The sequence below is a fragment of the Varanus komodoensis genome, unplaced genomic scaffold (genome assembly GCF_004798865.1).
Source record: "Varanus komodoensis strain SLA01 unplaced genomic scaffold, ASM479886v1 scaffold16, whole genome shotgun sequence".
Taxonomy (NCBI): domain Eukaryota; kingdom Metazoa; phylum Chordata; class Lepidosauria; order Squamata; family Varanidae; genus Varanus; species Varanus komodoensis.
Genome location: NW_025335468.1, coordinates 2,344,607 through 2,358,016, shown reverse-complemented (window position 1 = coordinate 2,358,016; position 13,410 = coordinate 2,344,607). Strand labels below are relative to the sequence as shown.

Genomic DNA, 13,410 nt, shown 5'->3' with positions numbered 1-13,410 from the left:
GAGTGAAAGCGCCAGTCTTGAGTTGAAGGAGAAGGCATGGCAAGTGTGCAGCCTGATGCCTTGACCGTCTGCCATGTTGCATGGGGAGGAGAAGATGGGAACAGAGCAAGAGGACTGCCTCTGAATTGTGGAGAGATAAAGATGTTTTTGTCATTTGGGGTTCCATGTCATCAAGTCCTCTCCAACATATAGCGACCCCATAAAGGAATGCCCTCCCAAGTGTCCCGATCATGGAGCCCCGCTCAGCTCCTGCAAACTCCCCTTTGTGGCTTCCTTTAGGAAGTCCTGTCATTTCATATTTAGTCTTCCCTTCCTTCTTTTACCTTCAACTTTCCCTGGTATAATGGTCTTTTCTAGTGAGTCTTTGCATGAAACACCCAAAATATGATGGGCTTAAAAGTCCTTTCACTTGTCAGCTTAATCCTAGCTGGGGCATGTGTGCATCATTTCAGGGAACTTCAGTATCAGAGGAACCTGAAAAAATTGTATTTGAATTTATACAGTGATTACTTCTACCAAAAGGAAGGTGCTGTTTGCACTAGAAGCTCTGTGCAGGGGCTGTTACTGGTGATGAATGAAAGGCACTCTGCACATGATTTGGCACCATTTTTAGTTATCAGTTGAGCTTGACAACACATTCTGGGGCTCAGAGGTGACAGCAGAACTATCAGTGGAAAAAGTCGGAAAAGGGTGGAATCCAATAGGATAGATGTTCTTGGCAGTAGCTAGGTGGGTGACAGTGATGCAATGTAATCCTGTTAGCCAATGGAGGGCAATTTCAGTCTCTGCTGTTAGATTTATTTTAAAGAAATGTTCTTAAAAACTATAATAGTAATAGCAATGATTGTTGTTCCTTTTCCTATTCAGTATGTAATTAAATGCAATTATGGACATGATACTGAAATTAGAGAGTTAAGAAAAATCCCTGTTCAAGATGCAGACTGGGGGATCCACTGGAATGCTTCCTGTGCAAAAACACACATACATGCACAAACCCTCCCTGTGTGAAGCAAACTGGTATGTCGGGGGAGAAGCATTTTGGCCCTGCATTGCCTTTTCCATGAACTGTCAGTTTTCCTATGCGCCAGTTCTAGGTAGCCTGCATTATGTGATCTCCTGGCACATGCTGTCTGTAAGAGTCTCTCTTAACACTTCAGCTTTGTTTAGATGTATACCGAAACCATTTTTATTTTTTATTTTCCAATTAGATTGCCTATTGCTGCACAAGGGAAAGTAATTGTTAGAGTGAATAGCTTCCATATGGATCATTTGAAGCCCATTTAAAAGCCGTTGTGCTGAATAAAATTCCAGGAAATAATTCAAAGCTAATTATTTGGTTCCTTCTTCCTCGGGTAACTTATGCATGCTACAACAGGACATCCTTCTGTTGTCATTTGGCTTGTCTGGCTGTCATTCGGCTTGTCTGGCTGTCATTCCTCCCACTGTTTGTTCATTACAAAAAGTAGACCTAGAAATTTTCACTCTCCTGATGCCAGTATCTACCAAAATTCCTGGCATGCAATCACTTTCTTCCCTGCATAAATTTGAGAACAGGCCCATTGTTTGACAGCACAGGGATTCTTCCAGCTCCTCTCCACTTATGAGCTGCAGCCACCCCAAGTAGTAGTTAAAAGGGCTGCAGCTAACGATGTTGCAGAAACGCATCAAAGACTGCATGGTATGTTAAAACATTTCTCAGTTGCATTTAGCTGTAAGCCAAGATGAAGGGAGGCAGTACAGTGCAGTCATGGACTCAATGGACATGTTTACACATCATGCTAAGCCACCTTGAGAAGAAGCTACAGTGGGTGGGTGGCTTGTCCATTACTCCTAACAGATGATCACCTTCTTTGCAGCTGCTGGCTTGCCAGAGCTTATCCCTCCCTCTCAGTTCTCTACCTGCTTTTGGCATGTCTTCCACAGCCAAAATCCTGGGTTTTTCAGTCTCTATGTCAGCACCCTTCTTGTAATTGTTCTGATGGGGTTGCTGACTCCCCACATCAGACTGCAAACAGGAAATAATTCTCCATGCCTTTATGAACATAGGAAGGCATTCACAAACTACTTACTTTTTCTGCCAGGAAATTTGCACAAATTTCCCTTCTTTTCTATAGCTGAGCTGCAAATTTTGTGTAATGTTTGCATTCCCACCTGCTGCTCTGCGTTTATATCCTGTCTTTTTCCCTGCAAAGGATCCAAGGTGCTTATGTGCTGCTCTCCATTTTACTGCCTCCTTCGCCCTGGGAGGTAAGCCAGGCTGAGAGTAGTGATGGGCCAAAGACACCCAGTGAGCCTCATGGTTGAGCAAAGAACAGGACTCAAACCCCCAGACTCCCAGTCTAATGCCACACAGGCTCCTGTCACATATGCTCTGTAACCCTCATAAACACAAGACATTTAGGAATGGAAAAAGCCAGCGGGCCAGAGCAGGGAAAAGACCTGCCATATTTTGTGATCTTGCTAATACTACCACCATTTTTTCCTTTATCCCTTCTCGGTTTCTAGATTCTCTTTTTTCTACTGGGAATCATGAAGAAGGGACATGATAGAATGTCCTTAATTTTAAAAAAATTAAGGTATTCACCACCAAGAGACCTGCCAAGGTGGAGGATACTGATGTGGGTGGGGCAGGGCAGGGGAGCCAAGAGAAGGCACTACTGGAAAGAAGGTTCTCTGGAGGTGTGCTCACTTCAGTGAAATGTGAAAAATTAAAATATGTCCACCTGCAGGAACAGTGCCAAAGCAGAGGGCATTAACTGTGGAGGAAAGCTGAGAGAAGGCATGGCAAGAAAGAAAATGTTTTGGCTGGAAACAGCCTTTTAATATAAAAAGATGTTTGCTAGTAAAGGAAGCACTGAAGCTGAAGATACAGAAATATGGGAATGCTTGGCTAAATATGAAGCAGGTGGTCCTGCATTAGAGTACAATACACTGATCAAAAGCATACATCTAGGCTCCTGTGGGGTTCAGAAAATCACTTCTTTTTAGTGATCTAGTGTTGGGGAGGAAATTTGTCTCCAAAGTGGAGGATGAAATTTGCAAGAGGGGAATTTGGCTACATTGGGCCCTCTAACAGGCAGTTGGCCTAGTGGACTCGCATGAAAGTGGACTTGAGCAGCAGTGGCAGCTTGTGATTGTATTCCTGAAGATGCAGAAAAAATATTTCTTTTTCATGAGCTGATATAGCAGGTGGAAGGGGGAAGGTTCAGTTGCTGAAAGGGTACTTGCTTGACTAGGAAACATCTTTATTTTTAAAAGCTACTTCATGTTACACTGATGAAAACTTCATGCTTAAAACAAAACAGCTCCATTGCTAGCTGTCAGATACAGGAGGGTTACAGAAGTGTGACCCAGGCTGCAAAAATTATTAACAATGTATTGTAGAGCAGGAATATGGCAGGGAAATTGTCAGGTGAGTATAGTGTCAGTGGGCATGACCACAGCTACCCAACACCCTTTGATCCCTGGTCCAAGTACTAGGTGGATCTTTCACCTAGAGTTTGGGCCGGAGTCAAGGCTTTGCAGCATGCAGGCTTTCCTGGTTAGGGAAAACCCACATGCAGCACAGCTGAGCTAGACTAGGCTGTTGTTCCTCCCCACCATGGAGGCAGGAGGTGGGTGTGCAGAGAGGAGTAGCTGAGCACCCTTTGCTTTTCCAGTGGGGGAGCAAAGGGGACTCAACTGCTTCATGTGCTCTGCCTCTTTCCTCCACTACAGAAAGGAGGAGGGGTGGGCGATGCAGACTGGGGTTCACCCATTCATGCATGGAGAAACTGGCCACTTTCCCCAGCTTTGGCAAATCCCAGTGTCTGCTGTCCCTCTTCCCAGCTGCTGTTCCTGATCTCAGACTGGAATGGGGGAAACGAGCACTGGGACTCACCCGCATACAGAGAAGCAGCTGCTTTCCCTGGTGCAGGCGAATCCCAGCAGCACATCTCCTCTGCTCTCTCTGTTCTGGGATCAGAGGGAGCAGTAGCAGTTCTGTGCCCACTTAAAGGATGCACAGGGTTCTCTGTTGTTTTTGGGCCACAGCCCAACCCAGCCACCACTCTGGAGATGCTGGGCTGGCTATCAAGGCCAGCCATAAAGTGAGGACCCTGAATAGTCATCTAGACATCATTAACACATGTTGCTATATCGTATTGATGAGGGTGATTCTACCTGCTACTGTGAAAGGCATTAAAATAGTGTTTCCAAATCTCAAAAGCTGTTCAACATAACACCCTCCCAGCCTTCAAGGAGTTTGGGATTAAAGAGTTACATCCTCTTCTACTAGCATGCATAACTGTCACAGTGATATGGGGGAAGGTGAGGGAGGTGGTCTCTTTACACACACACACACACACACACACACACACACACACACAGAGAGAGAGAGAGAGAGAGAGAGAGAGAGAGAGAGAGAGAGAGAGAGAGAGAAGGCATAAGTGAGATTACCATCTGCTCGTCCTCCCGGCTCTCGCTGGAGTCCTCGGTCTTCCTCTGAGGAGAGGATGCATGCGCCCCCACTGCTCGCCTTCCAGGGTCTGTTACCTCACCCAGTCGCTCACCATCTGCAAAAGAAAAAGCAGATGCACCCCAGGGCATGTGAAGACAGCACAGAGGCCATGACCCGTTCCAGCCCTCTCCCTTCAAGCCATCCAAGTTAGAAACCCATTTCCAGGTTCACAGCGCAGTTCAACCCCTTGGAGTCTCAGCGAGGAGACTGGAACTATCAAGTTCGCATTTGTCTCCTCCTTCCTCAAATCAGGGCCTAAAAGAAACTGCAACGCTAAATAGGGAAAATGAATTTTAAAACTCAGCAATTCTTGAAATGCCTTCAATGCTTCCTTCCAAGCAGCTTGCTGCAAGGATTTCCCATTTCCTTCAGTAGCCAAACTGCAGTGTTTTATCACTGGGAAAAGGTATTTTTCTTTCTAGATAGGGCTCACTGGGACGGTGAGCTTTGTGTACACTGTTTTTGCACAAATGTTATGACCCCTAGTTTGCATGCTGCCCATATCCTTTTGGCTCTGGCCTCTTGGGCTTTTGGCTCTGGCCTCTTGGCAGAGCAGCAGAAGCACAGGCTGGGAGCGAGTGCTGAGTGGCCAGGGGACGGGCGAAGGCAAGGTAGGAGCTGGACAGGGGAGCAGAGGGCCAGGAGCAGCAGAGAGGAAGGGGGCGGGCCAGAGAGGCTAGAGCAGCCAGGAGGAAGCGGACAGGCGGGGCCACTGGCCTGAGGGACTGATAAGGCCACGCTCAGCCACTGCAAGCCCTTTTGGCTCTGGCCTCTTGGCAGAGCAGCAGAGCAGCACAGGCACAGGCTGGAGGAGAGTGCTGAGTGGCCAGGGGACAGGTGAAGGCAAGGTAGGAGCTGGGCAGGGGAGCAGAGGGCCAGGAGCAGCAGAGAGGAAGGGCGTCGTCCCTTGTATGCATCCCTTCGCTGCAGCCCGTGCTGTCCGGAGACTCCCTTCCCTGAGACACAGAGGTTTGTTTGTTTGTTTGATTGGTTTGTGCTGTGCTTTGTTTTGTTTTTCTTCCAATTTAAATTTAAGTTTATTTTATCCTTGTGTGTGTGTGCGAGTGGGTTTTTGTCTAGGAGAACTGGGAGAGTGAGAGGAACTGCAGGACAGACAAGGCAGGGGACCAGGGTAAGGTCTCGGAAGGGATACCGATGGCAGACCAGGAGATGGCCTTGGCGGGAGTCACGGGTGTTGCTGTCCACTGCGACAGCTGCGACATGTTCGCCCTTCTCCCCCAGGAGAGGCATGGATACACTTGCCCTCGGTGCAAGATGGTGACCCTGCTAGAAGAGGAGGTGAGGTGCCTGAGGGCCGAGAGAGCTCTCCAGGCCCCTCCAGAGCAGCCCCCCTCTGGACAGAGGGTTGAGGGAGAGGCCACGGGAGGAGCAGCTGCGCAGACATGGAGGCATGTCACCCACAGGAGGAGGAGGCCAGCACGGCCTCCTCCTTCTCCTGGCACCAATCTGGAGCTGGGAAACAGGTTCTCTCCACTTGGGGAGGCTGGGGCTGATGAGGCCTTGGGGGACCAGCAGGACCCCCAGCCTGGGACGTCAGGCGACAAGGGGGCCACTGCAGGAGAGGCGAGGGCCAGGGCACGGCCGCCCACCAGCACCGGGAAGGTACGGCAGCGGATGATTGTTGTTGGGGACTCCCTACTGAGGGGCACTGAGGCAGCGGTGTGCCGCCCCAACCTGAAGACAAGGGAGGTTTGCTGCCTGCCGGGTGCACGCATCTGGCATGTGAAGGACAGAGTGGAGTGTCTTGTTCACTCCGGGGGTCACCAGCCGGTCCCTGGTGATCCATGTGGGCACAAACGATGTGCCCAGGCAGGGTGTGGTTGGGACCACCAGGGACTTTGAGGCCTTGGGGAAGAAACTCAGAGAGCTGAAGGCCCAAGTGGCCTTCTCGTCAATCTTACCTGTCCGGGGATTTGGGCCAGGAAGGAACAGGAGGGCCTCCGAGGTGAACAACTGGCTTAGGGTGTGGTGCCAAAAGGAACGCTTCGGGTTCCTCGATTACGGCGCTTGTTTTCTTGCCAATGGACTTTTGGCAACGGACAGGTTACACCTCACAAGGATGGGGAAAAGGTCCTTTGGAGATGCTCTAGTGAGCTTCGTCCAGAAGACTTTAAACTGAGCCGGGGGGGGGGTCAGGCCCCCCAGTAACGTGTCTGCACTGGACAAGTGTGTGGGGAGGATCAGGGCTCTGGGAGCAGGGTTTTAGAGATACTGCAGGGACTGACAGGACTCCTACAGAGAGGGGCCAGGTATCAGGAAGGAGGAGGCTGGGAACGCCAAGGAAAGGAAGCACTGGGAAGGAGTTGAGGTGCATATACACCAATGCTAGGAGCATGGGTAATAAGCAGGAAGAGCTTGAAGCTCTCCTGGGAATAGGAGGATATGATCTGCTTGGAATCACAGAAACTTGGTGGGATGAAAGGCAAGTCTGGAATGTGAACATAGAAGGGTATCACCTTTTTAGAAAGGACAGGAAGGGAAAGAGAGGTGGGGGCGTGGCTTTATACGTCAGGGAAGGGATAGAATGCAGTGAGATAGAATGCAACACAGATGGGGATTCGGTAGAGGCAGTCTGGGTGAAACTTAGGGGTTGACAGGGAAAGAGACCTGACAGTGGGGGTATGTTTTCGCCCTCCAGATCAACTTGAGACCCTGGATGATGTCCTGACAGACCAGATTCCAAGGCTATCTCGGGGGAGAGACACAGTAATTATGGGAGATTTCAATCTCCCGGATATTACTTGGGAGACTCACTCGGCGGTGACAGCCAGGTCATGTCACTTCCTAGAAGCTACTGAGGGAGCGTTTTTCACACAGAGGGTCCGAGAGGCGACCGGGGGGGGGGACATCCTTGACTTGGTCTTGACCAATAGGGAGGAGCTGATAGATGAAGTACAGATTAGGGGAGCTCTGGATGCGAGTGATCACTCCATCCTTTGCTTTGAGATCAGGGGACTGGGGATGTGCAGCAGGTCAAGTGCTAGAAGCTGGGACTTCAAGAGGGCCAATTCTGGCCAACTGAAGGCCAGACTGGGGAAAGTCTCCTGGGATAGGTTACTGGAAGGTAAGCGAGTTGAGGAGGGGTGGATAGCACTCAAAAGGGAGGTTTTGGAGGCACAAGCCTTGACGATACCTCTAGTCAGTAAGGTAGGGACGCAGAGGAGAGTGCCGCCATGGATGCGAAAGGAGGTGGTTAAAGGGATTAGTCACAAGAGGAACCTCCGTAGGAAATGGGTCCTGGGGGAAATAGACAAAAGGGTATACCGAGAGGAGGAGGCCCGTTGCAGAAGGATTCTTCGCAAGGCTAAGGCTGATTACGAGCTGAGACTTGCCAAGAATATCAAGAGCAACAAAAAGGGCTTCTTTCAGCATGTAAATAGGAAGAGGAAGGGGAGACAAGTGGTGGGACCACTAAATAAGGAGGAAGGAGACCCAGTGACTGATATGAGGGAACAGGCACAGATGCTAAATGACTATTTTGCCTCTGTGTTCTCCCCAAAGCAGGATGGGGGAGATCTGCATAGGAGATTAGATGAGGCTGGGGACTTAGGGGCACAGATTAGAGTCACCCCCCCCTTGAAGTCGAGGGGCTCCTCAGGGCATTGGACATTACAAAGGTGCCAGGCCCTGACGGGTTACACCCGAGAGTACTTAGAAAGTTGGCAGGGGTTCTTTCACGCCCACTGGCCTCCATTTTTGAGACCTCGTGGAGAACGGGTGAAGTTCCAGAGGACTGAAGGGTGGCATCAGTGGTTCCAATTTTCAAAAAGGGTAGTAGAAAGGACATGGGAATTACAGACCGGTTAGCCTTACGTTGATTGTAGGAAAAACAATGGAAAGGCTCATAATAGAGAGAGATCGAGTGATGCTAGATAGGGAAGGGAGGCTGACAGCCACACAACACGGCTTCCGCAAAAACAGGTCCTGCCAGACAAATCTTGTGGAATTCTATGACAAGGTTTCGAGATGGCTAGATGGAGGGGATGCAGTGGATGTGATATACCTGGATTTCAGCAAGGCCTTTGACAAAGTGCCCCATGATATCCTGGTGGAGAAACTGAGGAGTTTTGGGATACACCAAAGCACTGTCCAGTGGATTAGGGCATGGTTGACTGACCGAAAGCAGAAGGTAACCATTAGCGGGGAATCATCAGGATGGCGGCCAGTGACAAGTGGGGTCCCCCAGGGCTCTGTCCTGGGGCCGATCCTGTTTAATCTTTTCATTAACGACATGGAAGAAGGGGTGAACAGTCTGCTGATCAAATTCGCAGACAATACTAAAACTGGAGCAGTGGCCACAACTGAGGAGAGGTACTCCAGATCCAAAAGGATCTGGACAGACTATGGAAGTGGGCAGGAGACAACAGGATGGCGTTCAATGTAGATAAGTGCAAGGTCTTGCACTTGGGGCACAGGAATAACTGTCATAAGTACAGGTTAGGTGACAAGTGGCTGGAGAGCAGCACTTGTGAAAGGGACCTCGGGGTACTGGTTGACTGCAGGCTAAACATGAGTCAGCAGTGTGATGCGGTGGTCAAGAGGGTGACCGCCACCCTTGGTTGCATAGCCAGAAGTGTGGCTTCTAGATTGAGAGAGGTATTACTACCACTCTACATGACTCTAGTGTGCCCGCAACTGGAGCATTGTGTTCAGTTTTGGGCCCCTCATTACAGAAAGGATATAGCCAGGTTGGAGTCAGTGCAGCATAGGGCCACAAGGTTGGTGGTCGGTTTGCAGGGGATGCTATATGAGGCGAGACTGAAGGAACTGGGTCTCTTCAGCCTGGAGAAGAGGAGACTCCGAGGGGATATGTTGGCGACATACAGGTATGTGAGGGGATGTCACATGGAGATGGGTAGAGACCTGTTCTCCCATGCAAAGGAAGGCAGGACACGCTCCAATGGAGCAAAGCTCAGGGAGCCAAGGTTCCATTTAGATGCCAGGAAGCACTTCCTGACAGTCAGGACCCCGAGGGTGTGGAATGGGCTTCCACGAGAGGTCTCTGAGGCCCCATCGGTGCGGGTGTTCAAGGATAGGCTGGATGTCCACATGGTGGGCATGTCGTGAGCGGAGCCGGCTGGTGCTGGAGGTCAGACTAGATGGCCCGGGAGGTCCCTTCTGACTCGCTCTGTTTTTTATGTTTCTAATTACGTGTGGCAACCTCCACCCTGCTTCTGATGCTTACAGCTTTTTATGACCTTTAACGAAGAAGGTAAAATGCTGCCATCCCCCAAATTTCTACATTTAAACAAGGCTACATCCCTCCTTTTAAGCAAAATTCCAGCACTGCATTAACTTGCTTTTCACTTTATTTTCAGAGTTTTTTCTTTTTTAAATCAAGGTCGTGCACTGTCCTTCTCACAGCCCTGGAAGGCCCATCTCTCCTGATTTCAAAGAAGATAATTGGAAGAAAAGGAGGAGGAGGAAGAGGTGGAGATTACAGCCTCTGCTGCAAAGCTTCCTGCTCCCACCCCAAATATGGGGACAGGGTACTAAGCTACTGTTACTCAACAGAGGCTGGCATGAGTACAGTGCTAAGACCAGAATTTCCCAGCAGTGTGATAGCTTTGGAAAGCCACTAGGAGGGGAAAGCAAGGGGGAAGTTTGTTAATTTCATAACAAACTTCACGCAAAAAGCAATCACATTCTGTTAAGATGCTGTTTCATATTGTTTCTGCCCAATTAGTGTCCCTGGCTTCTTTCTCTCACAAACGTCTGTGCATCTCTAGGTACAAGGATACGAAGCCCTGGATCCCAGCAGCTAAACTAGCCCAGCTGGAGGGATTACGGACACTGCAGTTATTAATGAGACACCATGATACCATCATCAACTTCATGTAAACAGCTGCTGCTTCGTACACTGACTAGCAGCAGCCCAGCCTTCCATATTAGAGTATGCTAATGCAACAACATATGGGCCATGAGAGCTTAGAAGATATACGAACATCCTTTACTGCATAAACCAGCATACGCCTGCCCAGCTTGGATTTACTGATTTTTTTTCTAGCATTTCATGAAGGCACCTGTACAAATTACAAAATCTCATGGCAGGATTTACTGAAATATTAATGCCCATTTTATGAGGTATATTAAAATAATCAAACACTTGCTAGGGACTATCATTTGTTTGCCAAGTAATTGTGCAGACAATAAATAGTCATTCCTACGCTTCATCATGATTCTATGGAGATACAAGAGACTAGAATGCAGGAAGGAATAACGGTCCCATGCTGCAGCAATCCCTGCCCCTCAGTTGACATTCATGGACCATCCAGACTGTATGACCTCTTTGGGAGAACAGAATCTGCTGCAGTATTTCTCCCCTCCCCACAGCTTGACTGTCCCCACCCTCCCCTGTCCATTCAAATGCCGGATCAAGCTGTCAAAGTCTCTGCCCTTTTTGCTAGAAGCCATTCTGAATCAGAGGTGAGGCACTGTCATGTGCCTGGGATGAAGGGTAGATGGAGAAGAGTGAGAGAGTCTCCTCCAGGGGTTGGGTGTGAGCCAGAAAGAAGTGGCTGCTCCAGCAAAGGGCCCTGGATGCTGTCAGCTTGCAGAGTTGGGCTTTCCCAGCTTTTGGGGAAAAGGCACTGCTTACATTTGTGCTAAGCAGCTTGCCTTGGCTCATCAGTGTCATGTTTAATTACATCTAATGCAAGAGTTACGTAAGAGCAAGGATAAACTGCCGCAGAACAGGGACTGTTAAGAACTTGCTTCCAACACATGGCCAGTGACAGTGGAGCCCTGTAACACCACAGGGGCAGGTTAAAATTTCTAGCAACTCTCTTCCTTCTCACTGTCTGCCGCTAGCAAAGGCTCAAAAGATGGTCTCCCACACAACGACCTATGTTCTGAGCTTCTTCCTTAGGGTTAACACCCCATACATTTCTTTGGTCTCTGTGACACAGCATGGCATGTAATTCAGAAAAAATCTAGAGGACTAAGTTGCCAAATCAGAAGAGGAAGGGAATGGTGGGAGACTTGCTGTCTTTGTCTATGCAGCACCATGGGGGTGATAAATCTATTGTGTTCTAGGAAGTGGTTGTATTCTAGAATAAAAGGAATCCTACGCAAAGAAAGGTTCGGCAGAATGATATGGGATCCAGATGTTATAAATCTCCCGTTCAGGAGGTTTGATTATGGGATCAAGCTACATTGAACCCATAATTAAATCCATGTTGGGAGCTGGGTTTCCCCCTTCATTCCTTTCAAACAATGGACAGACTTTTTACTTAAGAGCCTTTATTTCCAAATATAAAGCTACCAAACTGTAGCCACCAGAAATTGAGTCTCTGTACATGAACAGAGTGATTAGCTGAAGACAAACTAGAAACTATTTCCAAGAACCCTCCTTTTCAGGAACACTGGGCTCCACCGTGCCCCTTTGGAGAAGGGCTAGTCGCTACGCAGGCCCTCTACTTGGGTGGCTCTTCCAACCCAATGCCATGTCATGGGGTCAGGGACTGGACTGGGAGTGGCTCATCTTCCTTCCCTACCTTGTCCACTACCTTCCCTTCCAAAACCTGTCTGCCCAAACACCTGGGGATGGTGGCCTTGTGATAACCACGCCCTCCTCTGCCATTTTTATGTCTGCACCCCTCCGCACATCCTCATCCAAAGAGTCGGTGCCACCCTGGCCCTGGGAAGGGCACCAAGAACAGCTACCTCTCTCATTCCCAAGCGTGCTCTTCCTCAGATGAGTAACAATTGTTAAATATCTAGTTATGTGTGGTCACTGGTTACATCTGAGTTTACAGGATCAGTTGAAGATTTAACCAAACAGGATACTGTACAAATAAAACACAAAGGGGAAAGGGCAGAAAACATTAATTTGAAATGAAATCGAAAGTTAGACAATTCTATGGTACATATTTGCCAGAGGGGGCACAATTAAGGGCACAATCCTACTAATTTTGGCCTTACAACTCAGGGTTTCTGCGATTCCTGTGCCCTACCAGGCTGAAGCTGTTAGAGTGGGAGGCACAGTGGAGAACTTTGCCTTCTCACTCCACATTCTGGAAAGGCTTTTTCTCCAGTTCAAGGGCGGGGGGGGGGGGGGGGGGGAGGGGGGGAAGAAGGCTGCAAGAGGCTCGAGTTAAATTGTATTCTGTTCCTTTCTGGTCTCCTTGCCTTCCTGCACACCAGAACATCCCCTTTCCCCCTCTCCAAGGTTGTTTATTTCATTTCCATACCTCCCATAGCTAAAGCGCTCTGGGCAGTTTACAACAAAGTATAAAATCAATAAAATGCAATAGAAAAAAACATTAAGAATTAAAAAATAATTTAAAATAGCATAAAAGAACAGTAAAAGACAATAAAAGACCATTTAAAAAGACCAGGCCAAGAGTAAAAGAAAAACACCTGACTAAACTGACAAAACCTAAAAACACCTGACTCAATCCAGACAAGACGGAGGTCCTGTTGGTTGGCGGTTCAGGCTTCGGAGAAGGTGAATTGAACCTTGTCCTGAAAGGGGTTGCACTCCCTCCTAGGGATAAGGTCCGCAGCTTGGGAGTGCTCCTCGACCCGGAGCTTTCACTTGAAGCTCAGGTAACAGCAGCGGCGAGGAGCGCTTTCCTCCAGCTTCGGATGATTCATCAGCTGCGCCCCTATCTGGAGTACGACTGCCTGGCGACAGTGACACATGCGCTGGTGACTTCCCGTCTTGACTTCTGTAACGCGCTCTACGTGGGGCTACCCTTGAAGACGGTCTGAATACTTCAATTGGTTCAAAATAGAGCTGCCAGGCTGCTGACAGGGACTGGGCATTATGTTCACATAACTCCAGTTCTCCATCAGCTTCACTGGCTTCCCATTGAAGTCCGGGCCCAATTCAAGGTGTTGGTGATGACCTATAAAGCCCTAAACGGCTTGGGTCCTGGTTACCCGAA

The 13,410-nt window shown here is 48.9% G+C and overlaps 1 protein-coding gene across 1 annotated transcript in view; it reads right to left on the bottom strand.

Moving 5' to 3' along the window:
* B4GALNT4 (beta-1,4-N-acetyl-galactosaminyltransferase 4) overlaps positions 1-13,410 on the bottom strand; it is a 197,458-nt gene that overhangs the window by 82,935 nt on the left and 101,113 nt on the right. Inside the window, exon 2 of the mRNA XM_044425888.1 lies at positions 4,438-4,553. Coding sequence (XP_044281823.1) covers positions 4,438-4,553 — 116 coding nt within the window. The remainder of the gene's footprint in view (positions 1-4,437; positions 4,554-13,410) is intronic.